The 21,665-nt window shown below is 29.8% G+C and overlaps 4 protein-coding genes across 4 annotated transcripts in view; 3 read left to right on the top strand and 1 right to left on the bottom strand.

Moving 5' to 3' along the window:
* The window catches only part of LOC135957439 (serine/threonine-protein kinase pakB), a 38,706-nt gene extending 36,188 nt beyond the window's left edge, over positions 1-2,518 (top strand). Inside the window, exons 4-5 of the mRNA XM_065508182.1 lie at positions 1,465-2,295; positions 2,378-2,518. Coding sequence (XP_065364254.1) covers positions 1,465-2,234 — 770 coding nt within the window. The 3' untranslated portion in view covers positions 2,235-2,295; positions 2,378-2,518. The remainder of the gene's footprint in view (positions 1-1,464; positions 2,296-2,377) is intronic.
* A 3,345-nt stretch (positions 2,519-5,863) lies between these two features.
* LOC135958743 (histone deacetylase 8-like) lies at positions 5,864-7,302 on the top strand. The gene is made up of 4 exons (XM_065509638.1): positions 5,864-5,998; positions 6,085-6,776; positions 6,828-7,207; positions 7,262-7,302. Exons 1-4 carry the CDS (start codon positions 5,921-5,923, stop codon positions 7,300-7,302), a joined length of 1,191 nt encoding a protein of 396 aa, XP_065365710.1. The 5' UTR covers positions 5,864-5,920.
* A 153-nt stretch (positions 7,303-7,455) lies between these two features.
* On the bottom strand, positions 7,456-9,512 carry LOC135958794 (host cell factor-like). The gene is made up of 3 exons (XM_065509693.1): positions 9,397-9,512; positions 9,116-9,315; positions 7,456-8,937 (listed from the first exon to the last, which is right to left on the bottom strand). Exons 2-3 carry the CDS (start codon positions 9,249-9,251, stop codon positions 7,817-7,819), a joined length of 1,257 nt encoding a protein of 418 aa, XP_065365765.1. The 5' UTR covers positions 9,252-9,315; positions 9,397-9,512; the 3' UTR covers positions 7,456-7,816.
* A 990-nt stretch (positions 9,513-10,502) lies between these two features.
* Positions 10,503-21,622, top strand: Tango5 (Transport and Golgi organization 5). Its single transcript, XM_065508379.1, has 5 exons — positions 10,503-10,660; positions 16,865-17,440; positions 17,512-17,793; positions 17,860-18,166; positions 20,437-21,622. The coding sequence occupies exons 2-5, from the start codon at positions 17,079-17,081 to the stop codon at positions 20,956-20,958; spliced, it is 1,473 nt and encodes a 490-aa protein (XP_065364451.1). The 5' UTR covers positions 10,503-10,660; positions 16,865-17,078; the 3' UTR covers positions 20,959-21,622.
* The last annotated feature ends 43 nt before the right edge of the window (positions 21,623-21,665 follow it).

Here is a 21,665-nt window from a genome sequence, read left to right on the forward strand (position 1 = left end):
GGGGAATGGTTCGAAGGACCATTGCATAAGAATCTTTACAAAATTATAAAATTTAATATTAGAAAACAATCTAAATTTATTAGAGTTCGAAGGACTCTTTTATTAGCAATAAATTTAGGTTTATAGAGCAGGAGAATGGTTCGAAGGACCCATTTTTAAGCAGGATATTTTAATTGTATAAAATGCTTAACAATTAATAGGCATAGGCAATAAATTGAAGTTTTTTCAGCAGGGGAATGGTTCGAAAGACCATTGCATAAGAATCTTTACAAAATTATAAAATTTAATATTAGAAAACAATCTAAATTTAATAGAGTTCGAAGGACTCTATTATTAGCAATAAATTTAAATTTATGAAGCAGGAGAATGGTTCGAAGGACCCATTTTTAAGCAGGACTTTTTAATTGTTTAAAATACTTCACAATTAACAAGTAAGAAAGCCAGATTTGGCTGTGCCGAATCTTATATACCCTTCACCAAAGTAACTTTAAGATAAAGATTGAAAATATTATTTGAAAAAAAAAAAAATTCCAAAAATTATTTTTTTTAAATTTTTTCTGAACAAAATTTTATTAGTGGAAAAAAATAAGGTTGAAAAAAAATTTTATGATAAAAAAAATTTTTGTTTGAAAAAAATTTCGGGCTAAAAAATATTTTCCCGATTTTGACCCATTGCAGGTCCTAATTACTATGGCCTTATATATATCGTTGGAAAGGTCTTTAAAATATCTATCGTTTGATATCCATTTTGTCTATATTAAGGACTTAGTAATCCAGATATACTCGTTTATAAAAAAGATGTAAAAAATCTAGGTAGTCATGGTTTTTTGCTTATAACTCAGCCATTTGTGGACCGATTTTCTCGATTTTAAATAGCAACCGAACCGCTACTATAGCGGATATATTGATGTATAAATCATATAAGTAAGTTATTTGGGGACTAAGGAAATTTGATTTCAACATACAGACGGATTAGCCAATCCGAACAAATCGATTCCAAATGAAAAATGTAGCAATTACAAATGGAAGGCTGTAAAAATAAACGATGAAACATTAAAAAACTATTTTAATTTCATTAGCTTTGAAAAACCCGCTTCATAATTAAAGGAAATATTATATTTAAGGTTCGAAGGACCAATGACAATTTTTTTAATGAACTATATTAACCCACATTACCACAATGTACAGATATATTTTAACCTAAAATTTCAATTTTATTAGGTTTCAAAGAACCCACTTCATAATTAAAAGAAATATTATATTGTAAGGTTCGAAGGACCAATGACAATTTTTTTTTTAAATCAACTACATTAACCCTCATTATCACAATGTATGGTTATATTTTAAGCTAAAGTTATACTGACAGTTTTCATACAAAAATTATTATAACTATAAGTTAACATTTAATTTTGTTATGCCAAAACTTCTTTAATTTCGAAGTTAATTATTTTCCATTTTTTCCAGGTTATGGCAACATAGCACCCCGCACTACACTGGGACGTTTGGTTACCTTGGCCTATGCCTTCTTCGGCATACCCCTAACCCTGGTCTACCTCTCCAGCACGGGTGGCATTTTGGCCAAGGTGGCAAGAGAAGTTTTCTCCAAGGCTTTATGCTGCTGCCTATGCAGCAACTGTGGCTACTGTTGCTACGATGAGAAACGCATGGCGGAAAAGGAGCGACGTACGAAACGCAAACGTCAGCAGGAGGAGTTGCGCAAACAGCAGCAGGCCATGCAGGAACCTTACTATGTAAGATCCGGCTCCATGCCCGATAACTTTCAAACGCCCGAAAAACAGTCACTAGGCAATAATAGCATACAAATGCCCGACTTGGATTCGTTAAGTGCCAGTGAGTCTCGGGGCAGCATGCATGGTTTAGCCATATTGGCTCCCATTTTATTATGTTTCTGCATGATGATTATTTATATATTATTCGGGGCTGTGGTGTTGTATCGCCTGGAAGAATGGCCCTTGCTGGATGGCATATACTTTTGTTTTATGAGTTTATCGACCATTGGGTTTGGTGATATGATGCCAGGTTTCCGTCGTGATTCAAATACCACCATATGGTTTTGTTCCATTTACATAATGTCGGGTATGGCTTTGACGGCCATGTGCTTCAATGTCATACACGAGGAGATTGTTAATCGCATTAAAATTGTGGTGGAATTTAAGAAATCTTCAACAATGGATACAACGAATGAGGATCCCAACTATTATATACAACCCTGACAATATGAAAAGAAACAGAATTTATATCAAAGAAATCCCACCGAAGAAACTTTGGTAACGGGTAAGTAAGGTTTGGGAACTTTTATCAGTATTTATTGTCTATATTAAAATAAATTTTAATAATATTTCGTTTAATTTTCCAGGCACTCCCACATCTTTAGTGTTTGGCTCTCATAATGATTCAGATTTGAGTAATATACACAATTTAAAGGATTATGTCAATCATGAGCTAGTGCCTATCTTAACTATGGATCCAAATTCAACGGCTTCAACTTCTACAAATCTCTTAAAATCTAATGTTAATCTACCCTTAACAAATCTAAGCCAACTACCGCCCTGCAGCTCAGCCAACTCACCACCCACTTCTTGTAATTTACTAAATTCATTGGGTAGTCCTCTAATGGACCAGCTAACACCCACCACCCAGTCTTCGTTGGACTCTGTAAGCAATCATGCTTTAAAGGGGGTCTATACCTTGGCGGAGGAACCAGAATTGGAGGCTCAAGAGACCCAAATAGATCGTATTTAGATTAGAATAGCTAATTTACTAAATAATTTAGATACAATAAGAAACTAAGTTTAAAAAGCATTGCCAAGAAACTTAAATAAATTTAAAACAAATTCTTGGCAAGCTTTGAAAGCTTACAAAGCTTTGCCCAGAAACTTAAATAAAATTATAACAAATTCTTGGCAAGTTTTGAAAGCTTTTCTTACTTTTAGTTCAAATACCACTTAAAATTTAAACAAAATTGTATATAAAACTCCCCTAATTATAACTTTAAACATTAAACAAGTTGTTAGTAATTGCTAGCAAACTAATTTTAATGATAACAAACTTTAAAATTAAAAAAAAAAACTTTATAAATACAAAAAAAATAAAACTAAAATTATGTGACTGATACTTGCAACCTAACATATATACATATTTCTTATTAATTATAAAAAATAATAATAAAAAAAAGAAAATATTTTCAAAAGAAAATATTTGTAAATTTTTTTTAGCCCAAAACTTAAATTAACAACAAATTTTTGTACTTGTTTATTTTTTAGTTAATTTAGTTATAAAATAAATTAAATGAAATGATTAAAAACAAATAAGTTAACTAATCTTAAACATAATGATGGTAGTTTTTAAATATAAAACAATTAATTATTTCTAAAATAAACGAGAATTGTTAAACAAAAGAAAAAAAACAAATATTCCAATAACTACAAGAAAATTTCATAGCAGAAAATAAAACCAAAACAAAAAAACAATAAATAAAAACGATTGTGTAAATGTATGATAAATAATATAATTAAAAAAAAAATTATAAAACAACATTTTCAAAAATCAATAAAAACAAAAAAATAAATACAAAGATAAGTGTTTAAACAATAGAATTTGATTTGAAATCATAGAGAAATAAACATAGAGCCGAAAAATCTTTCCAATATCTTCTCCTCTCTTTGCTATAAACTCAAGACTTGCTCAAGTTAACTTTAAGTCTGTGAACCAGCACTTACTCAAAATCTTTCTCATCACTTGGTTTTTTGACAACTGACTTAGGATGATTGATATGAGAGTTTCCGTTCTATGTGTATTTATCTATGTTTAAAATGACAGGAAAAGGTAAGAGATTTTTAGATATACAAAATCCAAAATAGTTCCTATGAAACTTTTAGGTTTTAGTATTTCCTTAATAAAGTGTGTGTCAGAAAAGCCAAAACTTATCCTTGGTCCAATAAATTTTTATTTTTTTAATCACTGTAGCCTTTAAAAATATGTCAGATATTTTCTAAATCATTCATTTTCGATTTAAGCTTCAATCGTGGCTCTGTTTATATTCCAATTTTAGCTTCAATCGTGGCTTTATTTATAGTCCAATGTTTGCTTCAATCTTGGCTCTATTTATATACCAATGTTAGCTTCAATTGTGGCTCTGTTTATCGTCCAATGTTAGCTTCAATCATGCCTTGGTTTATAGATCAATTTTAGCGGCAATCGTGGCTCTATTTGTAGTCCATGTTTATCTTCAATCATGGCTCTATTTGTAGTCCAATTTTAGCATCAATCGTGGCTCTATTTACAGTCCAACTTTAGCTCTATTTACAGTCCAACTTTAGCTCTATTTACAGTCCAATTTTAGCTTCAATCGTGGCTCTATTTACAGTCCAACTTTAGCTCTATTTACAGTCCTATTTACAGTCCAATTTTAGCTTCAATCGTGGCTCTATTTACAGTCCAACTTTAGCTCTATTTACAGTCCTATTTACAGTCCAATTTTAGCTTCAATCGTGGCTCTATTTACAGTCCAATTTTAACTTCAATCGTGGCTCTATTTACAGTCCAATTTTAGCTTCAATCGTGGCTCTATTTATAGTCCAATTTTAATTTAAATCGTAGTTCTATTTATAGTCGAATTTTAGCTTCAATCGTGGCTCTGTTTACAGTCCAATTATGGCTTTAATCGTAGCTCTATTTATAGTCGAATTTTAGCTTCAATCGTGGCTCTGTTTACAGTCCAATTATGGCTTTAATCGTAGCTGTATTTATAGTCCAATGTTACCTTAAATCGTGGCTCTGTTTAAAATGCAATTTTAGCTTCAATCGTGGCTATATTTATAGTCCAATGTTACCTTCAATCGTGGCTCTATTTAAAGTCCAATGTAACCTTTCATCGTGGCTCTATTTATAGTAAAATGTAACCTTCAATCGTGGCTCTGTTTGCAATCCAATTTTAGTTTCAATCGTGGCTCTGTTTACAATCCAATTTTAGCTTCAATCGTGGCTCTGTTTACAATCCAATTTTAGCTTCAATCGTGGCTCTGTTTGCAATCCAATTTTAGCTTCAATCGTGGCTCTGTTTACAGTCCAATTTTAGTTTCAATCGTGGCACTATTTACAGTAAAATTTAAATTTCGTACTCCCAGCATTAATAGTCTGACTTTCCTTAAAAAATAAAGAGGAATACGTCCCTTATTGTATTTAATAAATTTCTTACAGAAGCAATTATTTGGCCTAGAAAACACTCGAACTCCACTCCCAATTTTTATGGTTTGTGTCAAAAAGTTAGGTATGAAAACCAAAAATGATTGCATGTGGCCAATGAGAACTTCCAGAAACCTTAACGCTTTGCAGTTAGACGACGACAAACATTAACCAATACCCTTAAACGACAATGGTAATGTTCTTCCTCCACACAAAGCTGAAAAAAACTTTTGGAAATTATAAAAACTACTACAAACATATGGAAACACTATGGTGTTTCTTTTTTTGAGCAAGAATTTACACAACTATTTCTATTCGTCTCATTTTAGTTTCATAACCACACAATATATAGGAAATTAACAATAATCACATGTTAAATTTTAATTAATTTGAAACAAAATCACAAATAAGATCACCTTTTCTCACAGATTTAGTTAATTTTAACAAATTCCACATTTTCCTTTAATTTTACTTAACAATGTTTGTTTACATTAAAAATACCGTTATTATCCATCATGACATTGACAACCAGAAGCAATTCTCCTCAAACTGTATAAAAACTCTTTAAACATAGCTTTGTGAGTTTACAGCAAAAGTTAGGTAACACTGAAAACACAAAAACAGCTGGGCCTTGAAAAAACCGCCATTTGTGCTGAAATTATTTTCAAAACATAACAATTGATTGTTTAAAATTTATCTCAAATTATTTATTAAAATGTCTAGAAAAGTTAAATATATCTACAGTGATAATTTAATACAACAAGCTGATAAAAACCCGGCGGTTAAAGGAAGGGTAAGTAGGCTTTATAGACTCATACAAATCGTTAAACAAAATCAACTTTATAACGGTTGGAAATTCACTTAATTTCTTTAAAAAAGGCTTCCTTGACCCATAATTTACTATTATCTTATGGTCTACTAACTCACATGGAAAGAATTAGACCTTTGGTATGCAACTCGGCAGACTTGAAAAGATTCCACAATCCAGACTATATCAAACAACTTGAGGTTTATGAAAATAAACTTAAGCCCCCGGAAAAAGAAACTAATTTGGAAAACGAAGAAGAAGAGGAGGAAGAACAAGATGTTGACTGCTCATTTTTATCCGACTGTCATGGTCTTTCTTACGATTGTCCTCCCTGGCCGGGTATAAAACAATATGCATGCACTATAGCCGGAGCCACTATGACGGCTTGCGATTGTTTGTGCAAGGCCCAAGACTTGGCAGAAGTGGTAATAAACTGGTGTGGCGGCTGGCATCATGCACAAAGGGATAAAGCTGCGGGTTTCTGTTACATCAATGACATTGTTTTGGGTATTTTAGTGCTGACCAAGAAATTTCGAAGAATTTTATACATAGATTTGGATAATCATCATGGCGATGGTGTGGCCACAGCTTTTAAGGCCAGCAAAAGGGTTTTCTGTTTATCTTTTCATCAGCTAGAGTGTGGTTATTATCCGGGTACGGGTAAGGCCGAAGATAAAGGTTGCGATAAGGGTCTGGGTTATACCGCCAACTTTCCTTATAAGGCGGGTATAACAGGAGAAAAATATGTTAAATATTTTAAAAGGTATTTCAATAAGCTGTTGTAAAAAGCAAAACTAACAGTTTTATGTTTTAGAATATGCCGCAAAATCTTTGCTTGTTATCAGCCCAATGTGGTGGTGGTGCAATGCGGCGCTGATGTCATTGTGGGTGATCCATTGGGAGGCTCTAATTTAATACCAGAAGATTTAATTGAGTGTATGAATGTTATTTTAAGCTACCAATTGCCCTGTTTGGTTCTAGGTGGAGGTGGCTATAATTTTCCCAACTCTAGTCGTTATTGGTGCTCTCTAACTGCTGCCATTTGTGATCTTCCTCTTAATGATGATATATGTGCGGATAATGAAAATTTCTTGGCATATGGTCCGGATTATAGCGTTTCCATAAAAAGAGAAAAATTCTTAAAGGATTTGAATACAGAGGAGTATTTGGAAAGTCAGTGCAGTATTATAGAAGGTAAGTTTTTTGGGGAAAATGTTTAATATCTTATTCATTTATTTGCTTTTGCAGATAATTTGTTATATTATAAAGTACAAGCCAAAGCTGTTTAAATATTAAAAAAAAAACGTAGAGTTCTAATTTGCTGCCACATATAAAGCAATACATTTTTGTTTTCAATAAATTTTAAGCCAACTTAAGAGTTCTCTTCCGATGAAAAGCAGATTAAATTTCTTTTTATGCGTCTTCCTAAATAAATTGATTAATTTTTATTTTTACACATTGTTTTATTTGTTAATTTAAGTTTATTTTAAAGTACAATTTAGTTGACAGAGTAAATTAAACTTAAATGTATATTTGTTTTGTTATAATTAACTGTTTTGTTTTATAATGAAGTTTTTGTTACTTATAATCCCCCATAATCATAAACAATATTTAAGTTTATCAAAACCTTTGATAAACTTAAAATTTGATTATGATTAAGGCTTAATAACTTATAAAGTTGTTAATTAATTTCTGTTTTATAAATTTGTTGCTTTACAAACTATGAATTTGTAACGTTTTGGATAAAAAAGAAAAAATCTATTATAAGAATAAGTAAAATCTAAAAAAAGAATAATGAATCCCTTAGCGTCCACCCGGTCCACCACCAACTGCGGCCTTAAAACGTTTGCTAGGCGAAGCTCCGGTAAGTTCAGGTTTAACACGTGTGGGAGACAGCAAACTATTAGGGCCCAAACTTGAATTGTTAGCCGAATTTTGTACAGGATCTTGTAGCCACCTAACTTGAGTGGCCGGTCCATAGCCTTTTTCATTGCGGGCAGCTATGCGAAAGATTATAGCCGGCTTATTGGAGCAATCAACATGAGCCGCCGATAGCGAAGTGTGCGAAACAGTACATTGATTAGCTGCTCCCACATAAACGCGTACAAATGCCAGTTGAGCCGGAGCTCTTTGACCGGCCTTTGTCTCTTTTTCTTTGCCTGGTTTGACAGCCAGATAAACGGAATATTCCACAATTTCATTGGAACTAACACAGCTTGGTGGTGGCTCCCAGGTGAGATGAGCACCCTCTGAAGATTTCGATATTTTGATAGCCGAAGGGGCTCCCGGAAAACCAGGCAAACAGGTTTTAAAACTAGATATCTCGCTCCAATCACTAGTGCCCACAGAATTCAGGGCGCGTATGCGAAAACGATAGGCCGTACCCGGCTCTAAATTAATACGAGGATGGTGAGTTAAATCAGGTATATCATCAGCATTTAATTGATATCCCGAAGAGGACCAAACTGTGTTATCTATATAGCTGGTGACGGTAGTGGAGAGTCCAGGGAAAACACCCACCGTATGCCATTTAGCATCTTCCTCGTCTAAAGGAGGATTTGGGGGGTTTGTAGCAATAGAAGTATTAGCAGGAGTTGTTGTGGGGTTGGTATTATTTGTACTGCTATTACTAGTAGATTTATTTGTTTCCTCAGCTGTTGATTGATTGCTAGCTGCAGAAGAATCCATTGCTGCCGTCTGGTTTTGTTGTGCAGAATTATTTGCATTAGGTTCTGCTGCTCCGGCAGCAGAAACAGCAGCTAATGTTGCTAAATTCTCATGGGAAGCATCTAATTGTTCTGTTTGCGATGTATTGTTGCCAGCAGAAGATGTTTCGCTGGCATTAGTGCTGGCCGGTGGTAAATTATCCATGGGCTGGCCTTCATTGTTGGCATTATCAGTATCCATTTGATGTTCGGAAAGACCTAAGGAAGAAAAGATAAAAAAAATATACATTAAATGAATTACAAAGTTTCAGTTTAAGCCAAGTTTTACATATTTTGTAAAATTTTAGCTTTTTTTTTAATTTTCCAATTAGTTTTTCTAAATCCTATTAAAATATGTCCCTTTATAATAGCTTTTACTGTTAATTTTTCCCCTTACCGCTTGTTTCTGCAGCATTTTCCGGATTATTATTAACATTTTCATCAGTGTCCATTGGAGTTGATTCATTGTGCGGCACATTATTTCCCGCTGAATTATTGTCTACCATTGAGGTAGCTGGCGGCTCAGATTCCATGCTGAGAAACTATAAGAAAAACCGGGGCAAAATTTTAGGTAGGGTGACGCCAAGATGCCTGCTGCTGTAAAACAAAAATTTAGTTAAAATTTGCAAAAATTGCAAACGTTTATCTAAAGCTATATAAATTTTAAGCAAAATTTACCCTTTTTTAGCAGAATTTATGTAAAAATTTTTACAATTTGTCCTATTTAATTGTGATTATAAGAAAATTGTTTACTTGTCAAAAGGCCAGGCCACACACAATAGCAATTGTTGTCGGAACAAGGAGAAACGATTGGCATTTAAACACAGGGTGCTGCATATATAGATATATTAAGAAGATTAGTGAGACATCCTGTCTTAAATTGTGAGTAAAGCAGTTTCAGTTATGGTAAAACAGTTGTCGGTAAAAGTTTAATATTAGTGGAGCAGTGTTGCCACTAAGAAAACTACAAATTATACATGATTGATACCTAAATTAACTTTATTGGCGAAAAAGTTCGTTATGTTTTAGCTTATTCTAATGCACAATGTCTCAAGACGATTTTAGTGATTATTGATTGTACGAATTAAATTTTTCATGGATGTCAAAGTTCTACACTCCAACGGCAATCACACAATGGAGCTCAGGGTAAACATTACGGTATTACATACCGATCGAAATATCTATTTAAATATCTACTTTAGAGATTCCGTATCTCCAAAGTAAAGGTATATTTTCCTCAACATATGGATCCATAACATATTTTTAAATGGATCTATATCCAATTCCAACTGGACCCAACCTTGCTCTGAAAAACAGCTCCACATTATAATATACAAACTTGATCCATAAATCGTAAAACTGTCTTATTTGTGTTCTTCATGTCCAGTCTTTTTTCCTTTAGACGTCTTACAAATGTTGAGTAGTTTGACGAAGTCTGTCTTCGAAATGTTTAAATTTTTTTATAATTTCTGCATCTGAATATGTAGTTAACTGCAGCATTTAGTTGCAGTTGAAGGGCCTTAACATGTTGTTGAGGAGTTTTGGGGATACAAAAACATTAACTGGGGATGAGAACAATCACAATGCTAGAGTTGACAATTATGACATTTCAAATATGACAAAAACAGCTGCCTAATTGAAATAAAAGGGGAACGAAAGAGTAAACTATAACATATGATTATCTTCTGTCTCGTCACACCTCTATATACTTTCAGTTTGTTAGTGAAGAAAAAAATTCGATGAGCGGCGGCGGTGTTGTAACAAATTTTTTTTTAACAAAAAACTAATATAATTTTAGTGAAAAATAACAAAAAAAAGTTATAAATTTAATTAAGAATATGTGTTAACATAAATTATTAATTAGATTTTAGTGTAAAAAGCAAAAAACCAACATAAATTTAACGAGTAAATTTTGTACAAGAAAAAACAAACAGCAAAAAAGGTAAAATTTGTGGCAGACACTAAAAAAAAATTGTAATTTTATTATGGTAAAGAAGAAAAAAAGGTGTAAATCCCATGACCAAAATTGTCATCTCATCATTTTTCTCTGATATAAATAAATCAATTATAATATTAAATTTGCTATAGGTTTTATAGCAGTTCAGTGACAGAAAGACAGTAATCAAGAAAATCTTGAAACTATTAATTTATTGGTAAAAACTAAATTGATTTAATTAATTCTTTGTTTTCGGTATATTTAGTTTGTTGTTGTTGTTTTTTTTTATTATATTTACGGCAGTGTTGCCACTTCATGTGTAATTACACATATTGTGTGTAATTTTAACTTGGATGTGTAGCCCATGTGTAATTGAGTGAATGTGTAATTCATGTGTAATTTTAAATTCCAATTATATCCAAAATATATTGTCAATGTATGTCTTTTATCTATATTTTGGATTTTAATTGAATGAATTATGGATTGTTCAGATTTCAAAACCGACTAAAATAAATATGTACATTTATATGAGGGAAAGTAGCTATATCCTCTATTTTAGTTGATAAATACAAATCCAGTATCTCTAAATGTATTCATATTTATTATATTGTACTCGCTTGTTACTCAGTATAATGGAATTATATGTACTAGGAAATCCCGGTGGCCGAAATTCGAAAACAATATGTTTTATTAATATTGGTGGACAATAACATACTTAAAAGTGTACCACAAAAAAACGTTTGGTCTATTTATATATAAGATGAAGATATGAATCAAGTTTGAACTAAATTAACATTAAGGTTTGCAGAGAAATACGATAAGTAATTTGGAGATTGCTATGTTTGGTTTTTCAGATGGACATTTCGGCGTTTGTGATAGTTTTGTTTGCGTAATATTGGTAACAGAAACTAAATTTTAGTTTATATAAATATAAGACTTTTAACATGAAAAAAATATAAAACAGCAAATACTATTCAATAACTGTACATTTTTACAAGTTATTACAAATTGTTATTGGAAAAACGTTAATTTTCGTTATCTTGGAAATTAACGTTTTTCCAATAACAATTTGTAATAACCAAAATCGAAAATTTGTATTTTTATAATTTTAAATTGTTTATAGAATAAGGGTAACGGTATTTACAGATAACGGTATAAACTATTATATCGGTAACGGTAATTGCAGTTATTTCGGGGTAATGTTAGCCAATCTTAAGAAAAAAAACAAGAACGTAGGAATTTGTGTGAGAAAAATTTATTTACAAATTGTTTCCAGTTATTTGTTATACCCGTAAGAACCGTTTTGAGTTTATGCTATTGTCTGTGTGGTTTCTGATTTGTGTTTCAAATAATAAACAATAAAATTGACTTACTATTTTGGAAGCTTTATTTCAAATTTATAACTACAAATTTTAATAATATAAACGTTACAAGATTTTATGGTAAAGTATTTACTGGGAAGGAAAATTATCAGAGCTATAATTTTTAAACAAATAGTAAAAAATATTTATCTTTGAAACTGAAAACAAACCTGATTTCAAAGCACTTAATATAAATTAGAAATAAATTAAATTGGACATTGATTAATAATTGTTAAAGGCGTATTTGGGATTGACATATTTGACTGATCTCAAGAATTCATTAAATTAGAAAAGTTCACTAAAAAATCCAATTCCTGGATAAATTAAAATCACCGCAAGTGAAAATTGTCCATTGACAATAAAGTGATCGTATTTGGTCCAAACATCCCAGAGTTCACTGTGACAAACCTTTTATATTCATGACAATTTTAGACAATTTCTCCTATTGAAATCACGAAAATTTATTTACATGTGTAATTTTTTCTCGTATGTGTAATTTGGAATGAGGCATGTGTAGTTTATAATTGTCTTGGTGGCAACACTGATTTACGGTGCATTTTTTTCAACTGCAGTTTTTATTTCTCTCTCTTGTAATTTATAGAGTATTTTTGAATAAAGAGGGGGAGTGAGAGCGAGTGTTTTTGTTTGTTTTTTTGTTGTAAAAAACCACCCCTTCCATCTGGGTTTACAACAAATAACCACCCTGTGTACCTGGCCCTATCGTTTTGGCCAAGAAAATTAAGAAATTTTGTACCCAAGGAACACGTTTTTGGTAAAACACAGTAATACCAGATTGTTAATTATTTTAGAAGGAATTTTAGGGGAAGTAGAATCATTATGCTGGTATAGTTGCCTCATGACAAGTATATTCCCATATTCTAGATTGAAAATAATCTAAGTCCTCTTTTACAATGCAGAAATGGAAAGGTAGACAGACGAAGTTTGCGGGCGAGGGGTTGAGGAGGTAGAGTGTGTATTAGGTTTAGGTTAGTTCAAAAGAGAATGAGAAAAATGTCTGCCTTTCAATTTCTGCATTGTAAAAGGGGACTAAGCTGAGGTTGAGCCGGAGGTTACCTACAACGAAATTAGACTTCAAAGTTTTCGAAAAATTCGAATATTGATATTTTTGTTCCTAACAATAAATAAAGAGTCCGACCAAACTCATTTCTGGTTGAATGACTTCGTGAAAAGAGCAGCCTTCAAATTGCAAGAAGAGCAGCCTTCACATTTCAAGAACTTCCAATGCATCCATAAAAATGCAATGATGCCGGTGGCACGAGATTTTCTGCTTTATTTGTATGGAAAATTTAAATTTTTCTTAAGAAAATGCCTTTAAATAATTGAATTTTTTTATATGTAATATATTTTTCAAAGCTAGCAATGATTTTATTAAGTATATTGGCAAAGATTATTATCAATACTGTTTTCCTATAGATTCTGCTTAAAACCCCGCAACAAATCTGTCAAAATTAAATATTTACTAGGAATTGTGTGCCCTCTTATGATCTGGCATCATTATTTCGTAATAACAAAACATTTGTTTTTGTTGTTTTCGATATATATTACATTTTGCATGTTTTACTTTTCACCTTCTTTCTCTCCACTCACTTTTTGTTTTTGTTACCGTGAATAGGACAAATAAAACAAACACAACAACTACAATAAGAAAGAACAAATAACAATAATAACAAAACATTGTGTGGTTTCTTGTCATTGGTGCGTTCAAGTCGTATGTTAAATTTCCCGCAATATGTTGTTTTGTTTTATTCATCTAGTTTTATTTTTAAATAATGAATTATTACAAATTAAATGAAACCCTCAATTAAAATTTCAAGTGCATGCATAATACTAACCAAGTTAATGAGGCATTAACAATCAAACTACATATTAAAAGTTATTATTTAATCAAAAGCCGGGTAAATTTAATCAAAATTTTTAGTTTTCCTCCCCTTTTTGTCATTATAAATAAATCAACTAAAAAAAGCCAACTAAACAATAAGGTAAATTGAATATTTCCTCCCGCATTGTATTTAAATAATAGAAAGTAGCTATATAGCTCAATTTTATTTATTTTTCATATAACAATACTTACTTTTCATATTAAAAGATTAATCATAATCTTTAGAGGTTTTAAAACCAACCACTTTATCAGTTTTAGCTTTTGTAAGCAATAAAGACGAAACTGAAAATAAACTACAAATACAAAAAAACCTTTTGTACGTACGTGCTTGCCTATTATATACACTGCACCACCATAGTGGGGACGGTATTATGCATTTGTGCTGATGTTTGTAACGCCCAAAAATATCAAGTCTAACATCCACCCTAAATTATACTCAGAATCACTTTCTGAGTCGATTAAAAAATGTCCGTCCGTCTGGTAGCTGGCAGTCCATGTAAAACTTGTGAATCACTTGTGTGATTCATGCATTTCTTTCGGTCTATTGAAACTGGCTGAAATCGCTCCATTGCTTTACCTAGCTCCCATACAAATGTCCTCCCGAAATACAACTTTAGTGGTCATAAATGCTTAATTTATATAGGTATCTACACGAATTTTCCTTCAAATAAGTTTTATATATATAAGGAAGTTATGTCACCTAATTTTATGATGATCGGTCCATAATTAGCCATAGCTTCGATATAAATCCCATATCAAAAAATCACTTTAACGATTATAAATCTCTTTAAAATGCTGGTATCCAGAAATTCTACTGCAGACTTAATCTCATGGTGATCGGTCCATAATTAGTCATAGCTCCCATATAAGGCCCACTTCCGAAAATCACTTTAACAAGCATAAATCTCATAAAAAATGTTATATCTCTATAGAATTCAATAGAAATAAGTTTCATATAGGCAAGAATCACAGGACCTAGGTTCATGGCTATCTGCCCACAATTGCTCATATCTTTCACATAAGGCCCATTTCAGAAAATCATTCATTGAATATAAATTATTGAAATTATCTCATTTACTCAGTGCAGGGCATTATAACGTCGGTCTTGCTTGTTTTTATTATGTACTTTTTTCAGTTTATTTTTTTTTATTTAATTTAGTCGTTTATTTACTTTGTTGTACTTATTTAGTACTTATGATGAAACGAGTAGTGCATCATGATGTGTATCTAAATTTAGGTCATTAACCGTTTTGTGTCTGTCAATTGTTAAAATGGTTTAGTTCTCTTACAAACATAGTTCAGTTAAGGCACTCCTTTCCCTCCCCTTATCATTATAAATTTCTCTTTATGTTTTTAACATTAATATGTTTTAAGATAACAAACATTGTAAATAAACACAAATACACAGGAAAACAAACGTCAAAGTTCAATTTATGGCAAAATGGGAATTGGCAACAATAAAAAATCATACTAATTTTATTAAAAAGAAAAATATTGTTAAAATTTAAAGCCTTGAGACATTTTAAAAGGTTTTTTTAATAAAGGTCAAGTTTTAAATAATTGTAATTCTGTTTAAGGTTAACAAGTAATAACAAAAATGTTTATAAAAACAAATAAATTTCAGGCCTAGTGGTGAAAGTTGTTATATGAGATTTATTCTTGGAATTTATTAAATCAAATAAAAATTGTAATTTATACATTTTATATTTATATCCCTTAAAATATAAAACGTTTCCTGGGCATACTGAGGAAATAGGCTAAGGAAAGAATTTGTAATTTATTTGGGGCTCAGTCAAGCCATACTATTTATTACTCTATCCACAGGAAAATCCGAAAAGTTTATAAACCTCGGAAAGGGCGATTTGAGAATTCTAACTTGAGTATATTTACCGGACTTTGAGGTTTTTAGATACCACAAATTTCATTTGAGCAAATTTTTACACAAAATATTGAATATTTTCGGAGATGAAAACCAAAATATTTTTAAAATTTTTAATTTTATTTTAAAATTCCAAATTCGAAATTTTTTTTTGTGGTTTTTATGTTAAAAATACAAAAACTTCAATGTTTGAACTTTTCGAACTTGATTTCGAATTGAAAACTGTAATTTTATTTTAAAATTCCAAACTTTTAAACACTTACAAATCGAAATTTGTTTTATTGTTGATTTTATTCTTAAAAACAAAAAAATATCAATGTTCGAATTATTCGAAATCAAGTTCGAATATTCGAAAATGCAGTCAAACACAGAAATTCAATAAAAAAAATTATTGGCAACTAAAACTCAAACACGTTTTCTTATAAAACTCAATATTTAAAATATTTTTTTTTAAATTTCGAATTTTCAAAATAAAATCTTTAAAATTTCTTTTAAAATTCCCAATTTTTTAACATATAATGACTCCAATTATTTTATTTGTTAATATTAAGTTAAAAACTAAAAAAAAACAATGTTCGAATTTTTCGAACATGAGTTCGAATTTTCGAAAATGTACTTAAACTTTCAAATTTAACAAAAATTAAAACATAAGCATTAATTAACAAACAAGCCGATTCAAATTTTGGCATAAAACTTAATATTTAAGTAATTTTTGGAAATTTTTAATTTTCGAAATTAGAAATTTTAGAATAAAATTAAAAAGTTTATATTTTTTTTTAAATTTAATAAACGAAATTAGTTTATTTGTTGTTTTTCTGGTTAAAACCAAAAAATATCTATGTTCGAATTTTTCGAATTTATGTTCGAATTTTCGAAAAATGTTTTGAACTAAAATTTAAAGGCAAATTCATCTCAAAATCATATTAAGTAACATTTAACTAACGAATAATTAAATTTTTTTTAATCTCTAGTTAATATTCCTTAAAAATCTTATAAAAATTTCTGAAAAATTAAATATTAAACTTAAATCTTTATTATTAAAATCTTTTTATTTTTTCTCTTTATTACAGCCCCTCAACAAGACACCAAAATTGTGTTGGCACCACAAACACACACACACAAAACAAAAGGAATACACCAACTCCTTCTCCAGTTCTTTTCACTAGAATTTAAGGACTACTTGTATTATCTGTATAAGTAAAAAAAAGAAAATCAATTTCCAACTTAAACGAACTTTAGTTAAATCAAGTTATAAAAAAAATATCCACTTTATTTTCTGTTTAAATGTCACAACATCATAAAAAAGACAAAGATACGCGACAGCGCAAAAATGTAGATAAAGAAAACTCTAATAATAAAACACAAACAAAGACAACCTCATCCTCAGCAGCAAAAATAACAACAGCAACAACAACTGCAGGAGGAACCTCAGCTTCAGCAAATAATAATTCACAGGAAAAACTTAGGAAAACTAATAACGGTGCATTGTCAATAATGAATGTGAAACAAATGAAACCATTGAATAAACAACAAAAGGAGAAGCTCAAAGCCGAACGAGAGGCTTTAGTATTATGGAGGCAACCAATAAAAACATTGTCATATTGTAATTTAGAATTAGTGGAACTTGCTAAGACTTTAGCTGGAAAGTAAGTTATATTTAAAAATCTTGTTCATCACATAAGAATTAATGAAATATTTTGTTTTGTTTCTATTACAGATTAATGCAAAGAAAGACTTGGATTGGCATATTTTTAATAATGGCTAGTTTTATAGCTGTTTTATATCAACTACCTGGACGCCATCAAATCATAGTAGAGTTTTTAAAAAATAACACCTGGTTTGTGGTGTATTGGACGGGTTTGGGCATTTTATCTTCTGTGGGTTTGGGAACTGGCCTGCATACATTTTTACTGTATTTGGGGCCTCATATAGCTAGTGTTACTTTGGCTGCCTATGAGTGTAATTCTTTGAATTTCCCCAAGCCACCATATCCAGATGAGTAAGTTGTGAATTTATTTTGTTTTATTTATTAACAAAATTAATGTAATTTTCTTTGATTTTATAGCATCATCTGCCCTGAAGAGCCTTATGCCAAGAAACTTCCCCATATTTGGTCTATTATGTCTAAGGTACGCTTTGAGGCTTTCCTTTGGGGTGCTGGCACTGCTTTGGGTGAACTGCCTCCTTATTTTATGGCCAAGGCCGCCCGTTTGTCCGGCTATGATCCAGACGATGCCGAGGAGTTGGCTGAATTTGAGGCTTTAAAGGCCAAAAAGAATCAAAAGAATTTAGGCTTAATGGATAGAGGAAAACTGTTTATGGAGCGAGTGGTGGAACGTATTGGTTTCTTTGGTATTCTAGCTTGTGCCAGTGTAAGTTTTTAAAAATTGTTTCAAACATTATTTAATTTGTTGTTAATGGTGGTAAATACATGAAAAACCCATTGAATTTTTTTTGTGAAATTTAAATACATGAAAAACTCATGTTCGAATTTCTCGAATCCTATTTGGAATTGAAATTTTAGTTGAATTTTCCTAAAAATTGTATATAAAATTAATGGTAACAACATGTAGCAATCAAAAATTCCACAAAAAAATCAAATTTTAGTTTCAATACTGAATTTTGAAACTAAAATTAACGAAAAATGTTGAAGTACTTCTATAATCATTAAATTTTTTCTGATATTTAACTTCAAAAATTTCTTAATTTGTTGTTAATGTTGGTAAATACATGAAAAATCCATGTTCGAATTTTTCGAATCCGATTTCGAATTTTCAAAATTAGAGCATTTGCTTCAAAATTTCCACAAAAATTATCAGCCCAATTATGAATAAAAATTCCGCGGGAGTTTTTTCCTTTTTCTCATTTTTCCTATTCAATTTCAATGAGAAAAAACTCCCGGGGAACAAACTCCCGCGGAATTTTTTATTCATAATTGGGCTGTATTATATTTTTTTTGTTTAAACAGAAATTACAATATTTCTACATGAAATTTTCAAATAAAAATTTTCAAAACTTTTTAAAAAAATGCCAAATAATCTAAAATTTTAAGTAAAAATCAATTTATTTACTAAGAATTAAAAATTAAAACTTAAAAATATAATTTTCGAATTTTTCGAACATTGAGTTTTTTTCGAATCCTATTTCGAATTTTCAAAATTAGAGCTTTTCTTCCAAAATTTCCACAAAAATTTTATTTTTTTTGTTTTAACAGAAATTACAATATTTCTACTTGAAATTTTCAAATAAAAATTTTCAAAACTTTTTTAAAAAATGCAAAATAATCTAAAATTTTAAATAAAAATCAATTTATTTACTAAGAATTAAAAATTAAAACTTAAAAATATAATTTTCGAATTTTTCGAACATTGAGTTTTTTTCGAATCCTATTTCGAATTTTCAAAATTAGAACTTTTGCTTCGAAATTTCCACAAAAATTATATTTTTTTGTTTAAACAGAAATTACAATATTTCTACTTGAAATTTTCAAATAAAATTTTTCAAACCTTTTTTAAAAAATGCCAAATAATTTAAAATTTTAAATAAAAATCAATTTATTTACTAAGAATTAAAACTTAAAAATATAATTTTCGAATTTTTCGAACATTGAGTTTTTTTCGAATCCTATTTCGAATTTTCAAAATTAGAGCTTTTGCTTCAAAATTTCCACAAAAATTATATTTTATCCAGCAAAACTAATAATTTTTTTGTTTATACAGAAATTACAATATTTTTACTTGAAATTTTCTAATAAAATTTTTCAAAACTTTTTTAAAAATGTAAATAATCTAAGATTTTAAATAAAAATCAATTTATTTACTATGAATTAAAAAAAAATAATAACGAAAATCAATTGATTTAGCTTAAAACTTAAAAATATCAATGTTCGAATTTTTCGAACATTAAGTTCGAATTTTCGAAATTAGGTTTAAAACCTAAAATTTTATATAAAACCTACCAATAGCTATATTTTACAAATAAATGTTTGCAAATTTCTGATAAAAATCAAATTTTTATTTTCAATATCGAGTTTTGAAACTAAAATAAAATTTTCGAAATTTTTTTTTAAATTTTTAAATAATTTTTGTTTTCTAAATGCAATTATTTGCTTTGCAAAATAGCTTATTTAAAAATTCGTATCTTTACTTTACAAACTGTTTAAATACAGCTTTTTTACAAAATATCAAAATTATTTTCGAAAATTAAGTTGGAATTTTAGAAATTAATTTTAAAACCTAAAATTTTATATAAACCCTAACAATAACCAACCATATTTTACAAAAAAATGTTTGCAAATTTCTGATAAAAATCAAATTTTTATTTTCAATATCGAGTTTTGAAACTAAAATTAAATTTTCCAAATTTTTTTTTTTTTTTCCAAATGCAATTATTTGCATTGAACTTTACAAACTGTTTAAATATTAATTTTTTACAAAATATCAAAATTAAAGCTTTTCAAATAAAATTTCTTAAAAGAAATTATGATTTTAGGTACTTTTCTAACCCAATTTCCTAAATTTTCTTAAATGACTTAAGATTCAAAAGCTTGTTTTAGGAAAATTACATAGTTTGTTATTATTTTATTAACATTTTTTTATACATTTTAATTTTAACGTTTTTGCCATTTAATTTTCTTTTACAGATACCCAATCCTTTATTCGATTTAGCCGGCATTACCTGTGGCCATTTCTTGGTGCCCTTCTGGACTTTCTTTGGGGCCACACTCATCGGCAAGGCCATTGTGAAAATGCACATACAAAAGGTATTTGTAATTATAGCCTTCAACGAGTCGTTGATTGAAAAGGCCGTCGATACATTGGCAGCCATACCGGTAATAGGCAAAAAACTACAAGAGCCCTTTAAGGGTTTTCTGAAGAACCAGAAACAACGTTTGCATCGTCAACGTAATGCCACACCAGCCGAATCGGGCAATATGCTGTCGAAAATCTTTGAAACATTTGTCATTTGTATGGTGTGCTATTTTGTGGTCTCCATAGTGAATTCTTTGGCTCAAAGCTATCATAAACGTTTACACAAACAAAAGCATAGCACGCCCAATACACCCAACAACCCCTCCAGCCCTACAGCGTTCACTACAAGTCCTGTTCAACAAACTGCAACAACAACAACCACAAAAAGAACTAAAAAGGCGGCCAGAGAATAATTTTACACTGATTTATTGCAGCAAAGCTTTTGTTTTAGTTTTTCTTTTTATTTTTTTTGGGTTATTTTGTATTTTGTTTTGTAAGCGTGTAAGCATTTGTCTGCCTTTTGTGTATATTAATTTCTTAAGTGTTTAAAGAAGAGGGGTTACTCCTTTTTTGTATTTCCTATTAGCTTTTTCCCTTAAACACTAGAAAAAACCAGAACCTGGAAAACTTTTTTTATGATTAAGAAATACACCACACAAAACCATAAGTTTTAATGATACTTTAGCCAAATATTTTTTCTGTAATTTAATAACAAAAACTAATTTGTTTTAAAGGCTTTTCATAAAGTGAAAAAATTATAAACAAAAAGAGTAAGAAAGAGCAGGTATATGTTTAAACATACAGAGAGAAAGAAGTCAGGTTTAAGTAGTTGATTTCATAAAATAATTTATTTAAAAAGACTAGTCTTATAATAAAAGAAATATAAAATTTAATTTAAATTAATTAAACATAAAATAAACATGAAAACGCAATGAACATTAATGAAATTTAATAAATAAATTAGTTAATAACAAAAAAAAAAAAAAAAATGAAAATAAAACGAGGTCTAAATATAAAATTAAATTAATAATAAATCAAAAAAAATAATAAAATAAATATATGAAAACAAACCTTAAATTTCCAAATTTTTTTATTTAAAAACTTTAATAAATCAAACAAT

The sequence above is a fragment of the Calliphora vicina genome, chromosome 4, assembly GCF_958450345.1.
Source record: "Calliphora vicina chromosome 4, idCalVici1.1, whole genome shotgun sequence".
Lineage (NCBI taxonomy): Eukaryota > Metazoa > Arthropoda > Insecta > Diptera > Calliphoridae > Calliphora > Calliphora vicina.

Excerpts from the sequence above, each read along its gene's own strand:
- LOC135958743 (XM_065509638.1), top strand. The coding sequence starts at position 5,921 with ATGTCTAGAAAAGTTAAATATATCTACAGTGATAATTTAATACAACAA. Across the intron at positions 5,999-6,084 it reads ACCCGGCGGTTAAAGGAAGG|GCTTCCTTGACCCATAATTT; the intron begins GTAAGTAGGCTT and ends TCTTTAAAAAAG. Across the intron at positions 7,208-7,261 it reads TCAGTGCAGTATTATAGAAG|ATAATTTGTTATATTATAAA; the intron begins GTAAGTTTTTTG and ends TTGCTTTTGCAG.
- LOC135958794 (XM_065509693.1), bottom strand. The coding sequence starts at position 9,251 with ATGGAATCTGAGCCGCCAGCTACCTCAATGGTAGACAATAATTCAGCG. Across the intron at positions 8,938-9,115 it reads AAATGCTGCAGAAACAAGCG|GTCTTTCCGAACATCAAATG; the intron begins GTAAGGGGAAAA and ends TTTCTTCCTTAG.
- Tango5 (XM_065508379.1), top strand. The coding sequence starts at position 17,079 with ATGTCACAACATCATAAAAAAGACAAAGATACGCGACAGCGCAAAAAT. Across the intron at positions 17,441-17,511 it reads GCTAAGACTTTAGCTGGAAA|ATTAATGCAAAGAAAGACTT; the intron begins GTAAGTTATATT and ends TTTCTATTACAG. Across the intron at positions 17,794-17,859 it reads AAGCCACCATATCCAGATGA|CATCATCTGCCCTGAAGAGC; the intron begins GTAAGTTGTGAA and ends TTGATTTTATAG.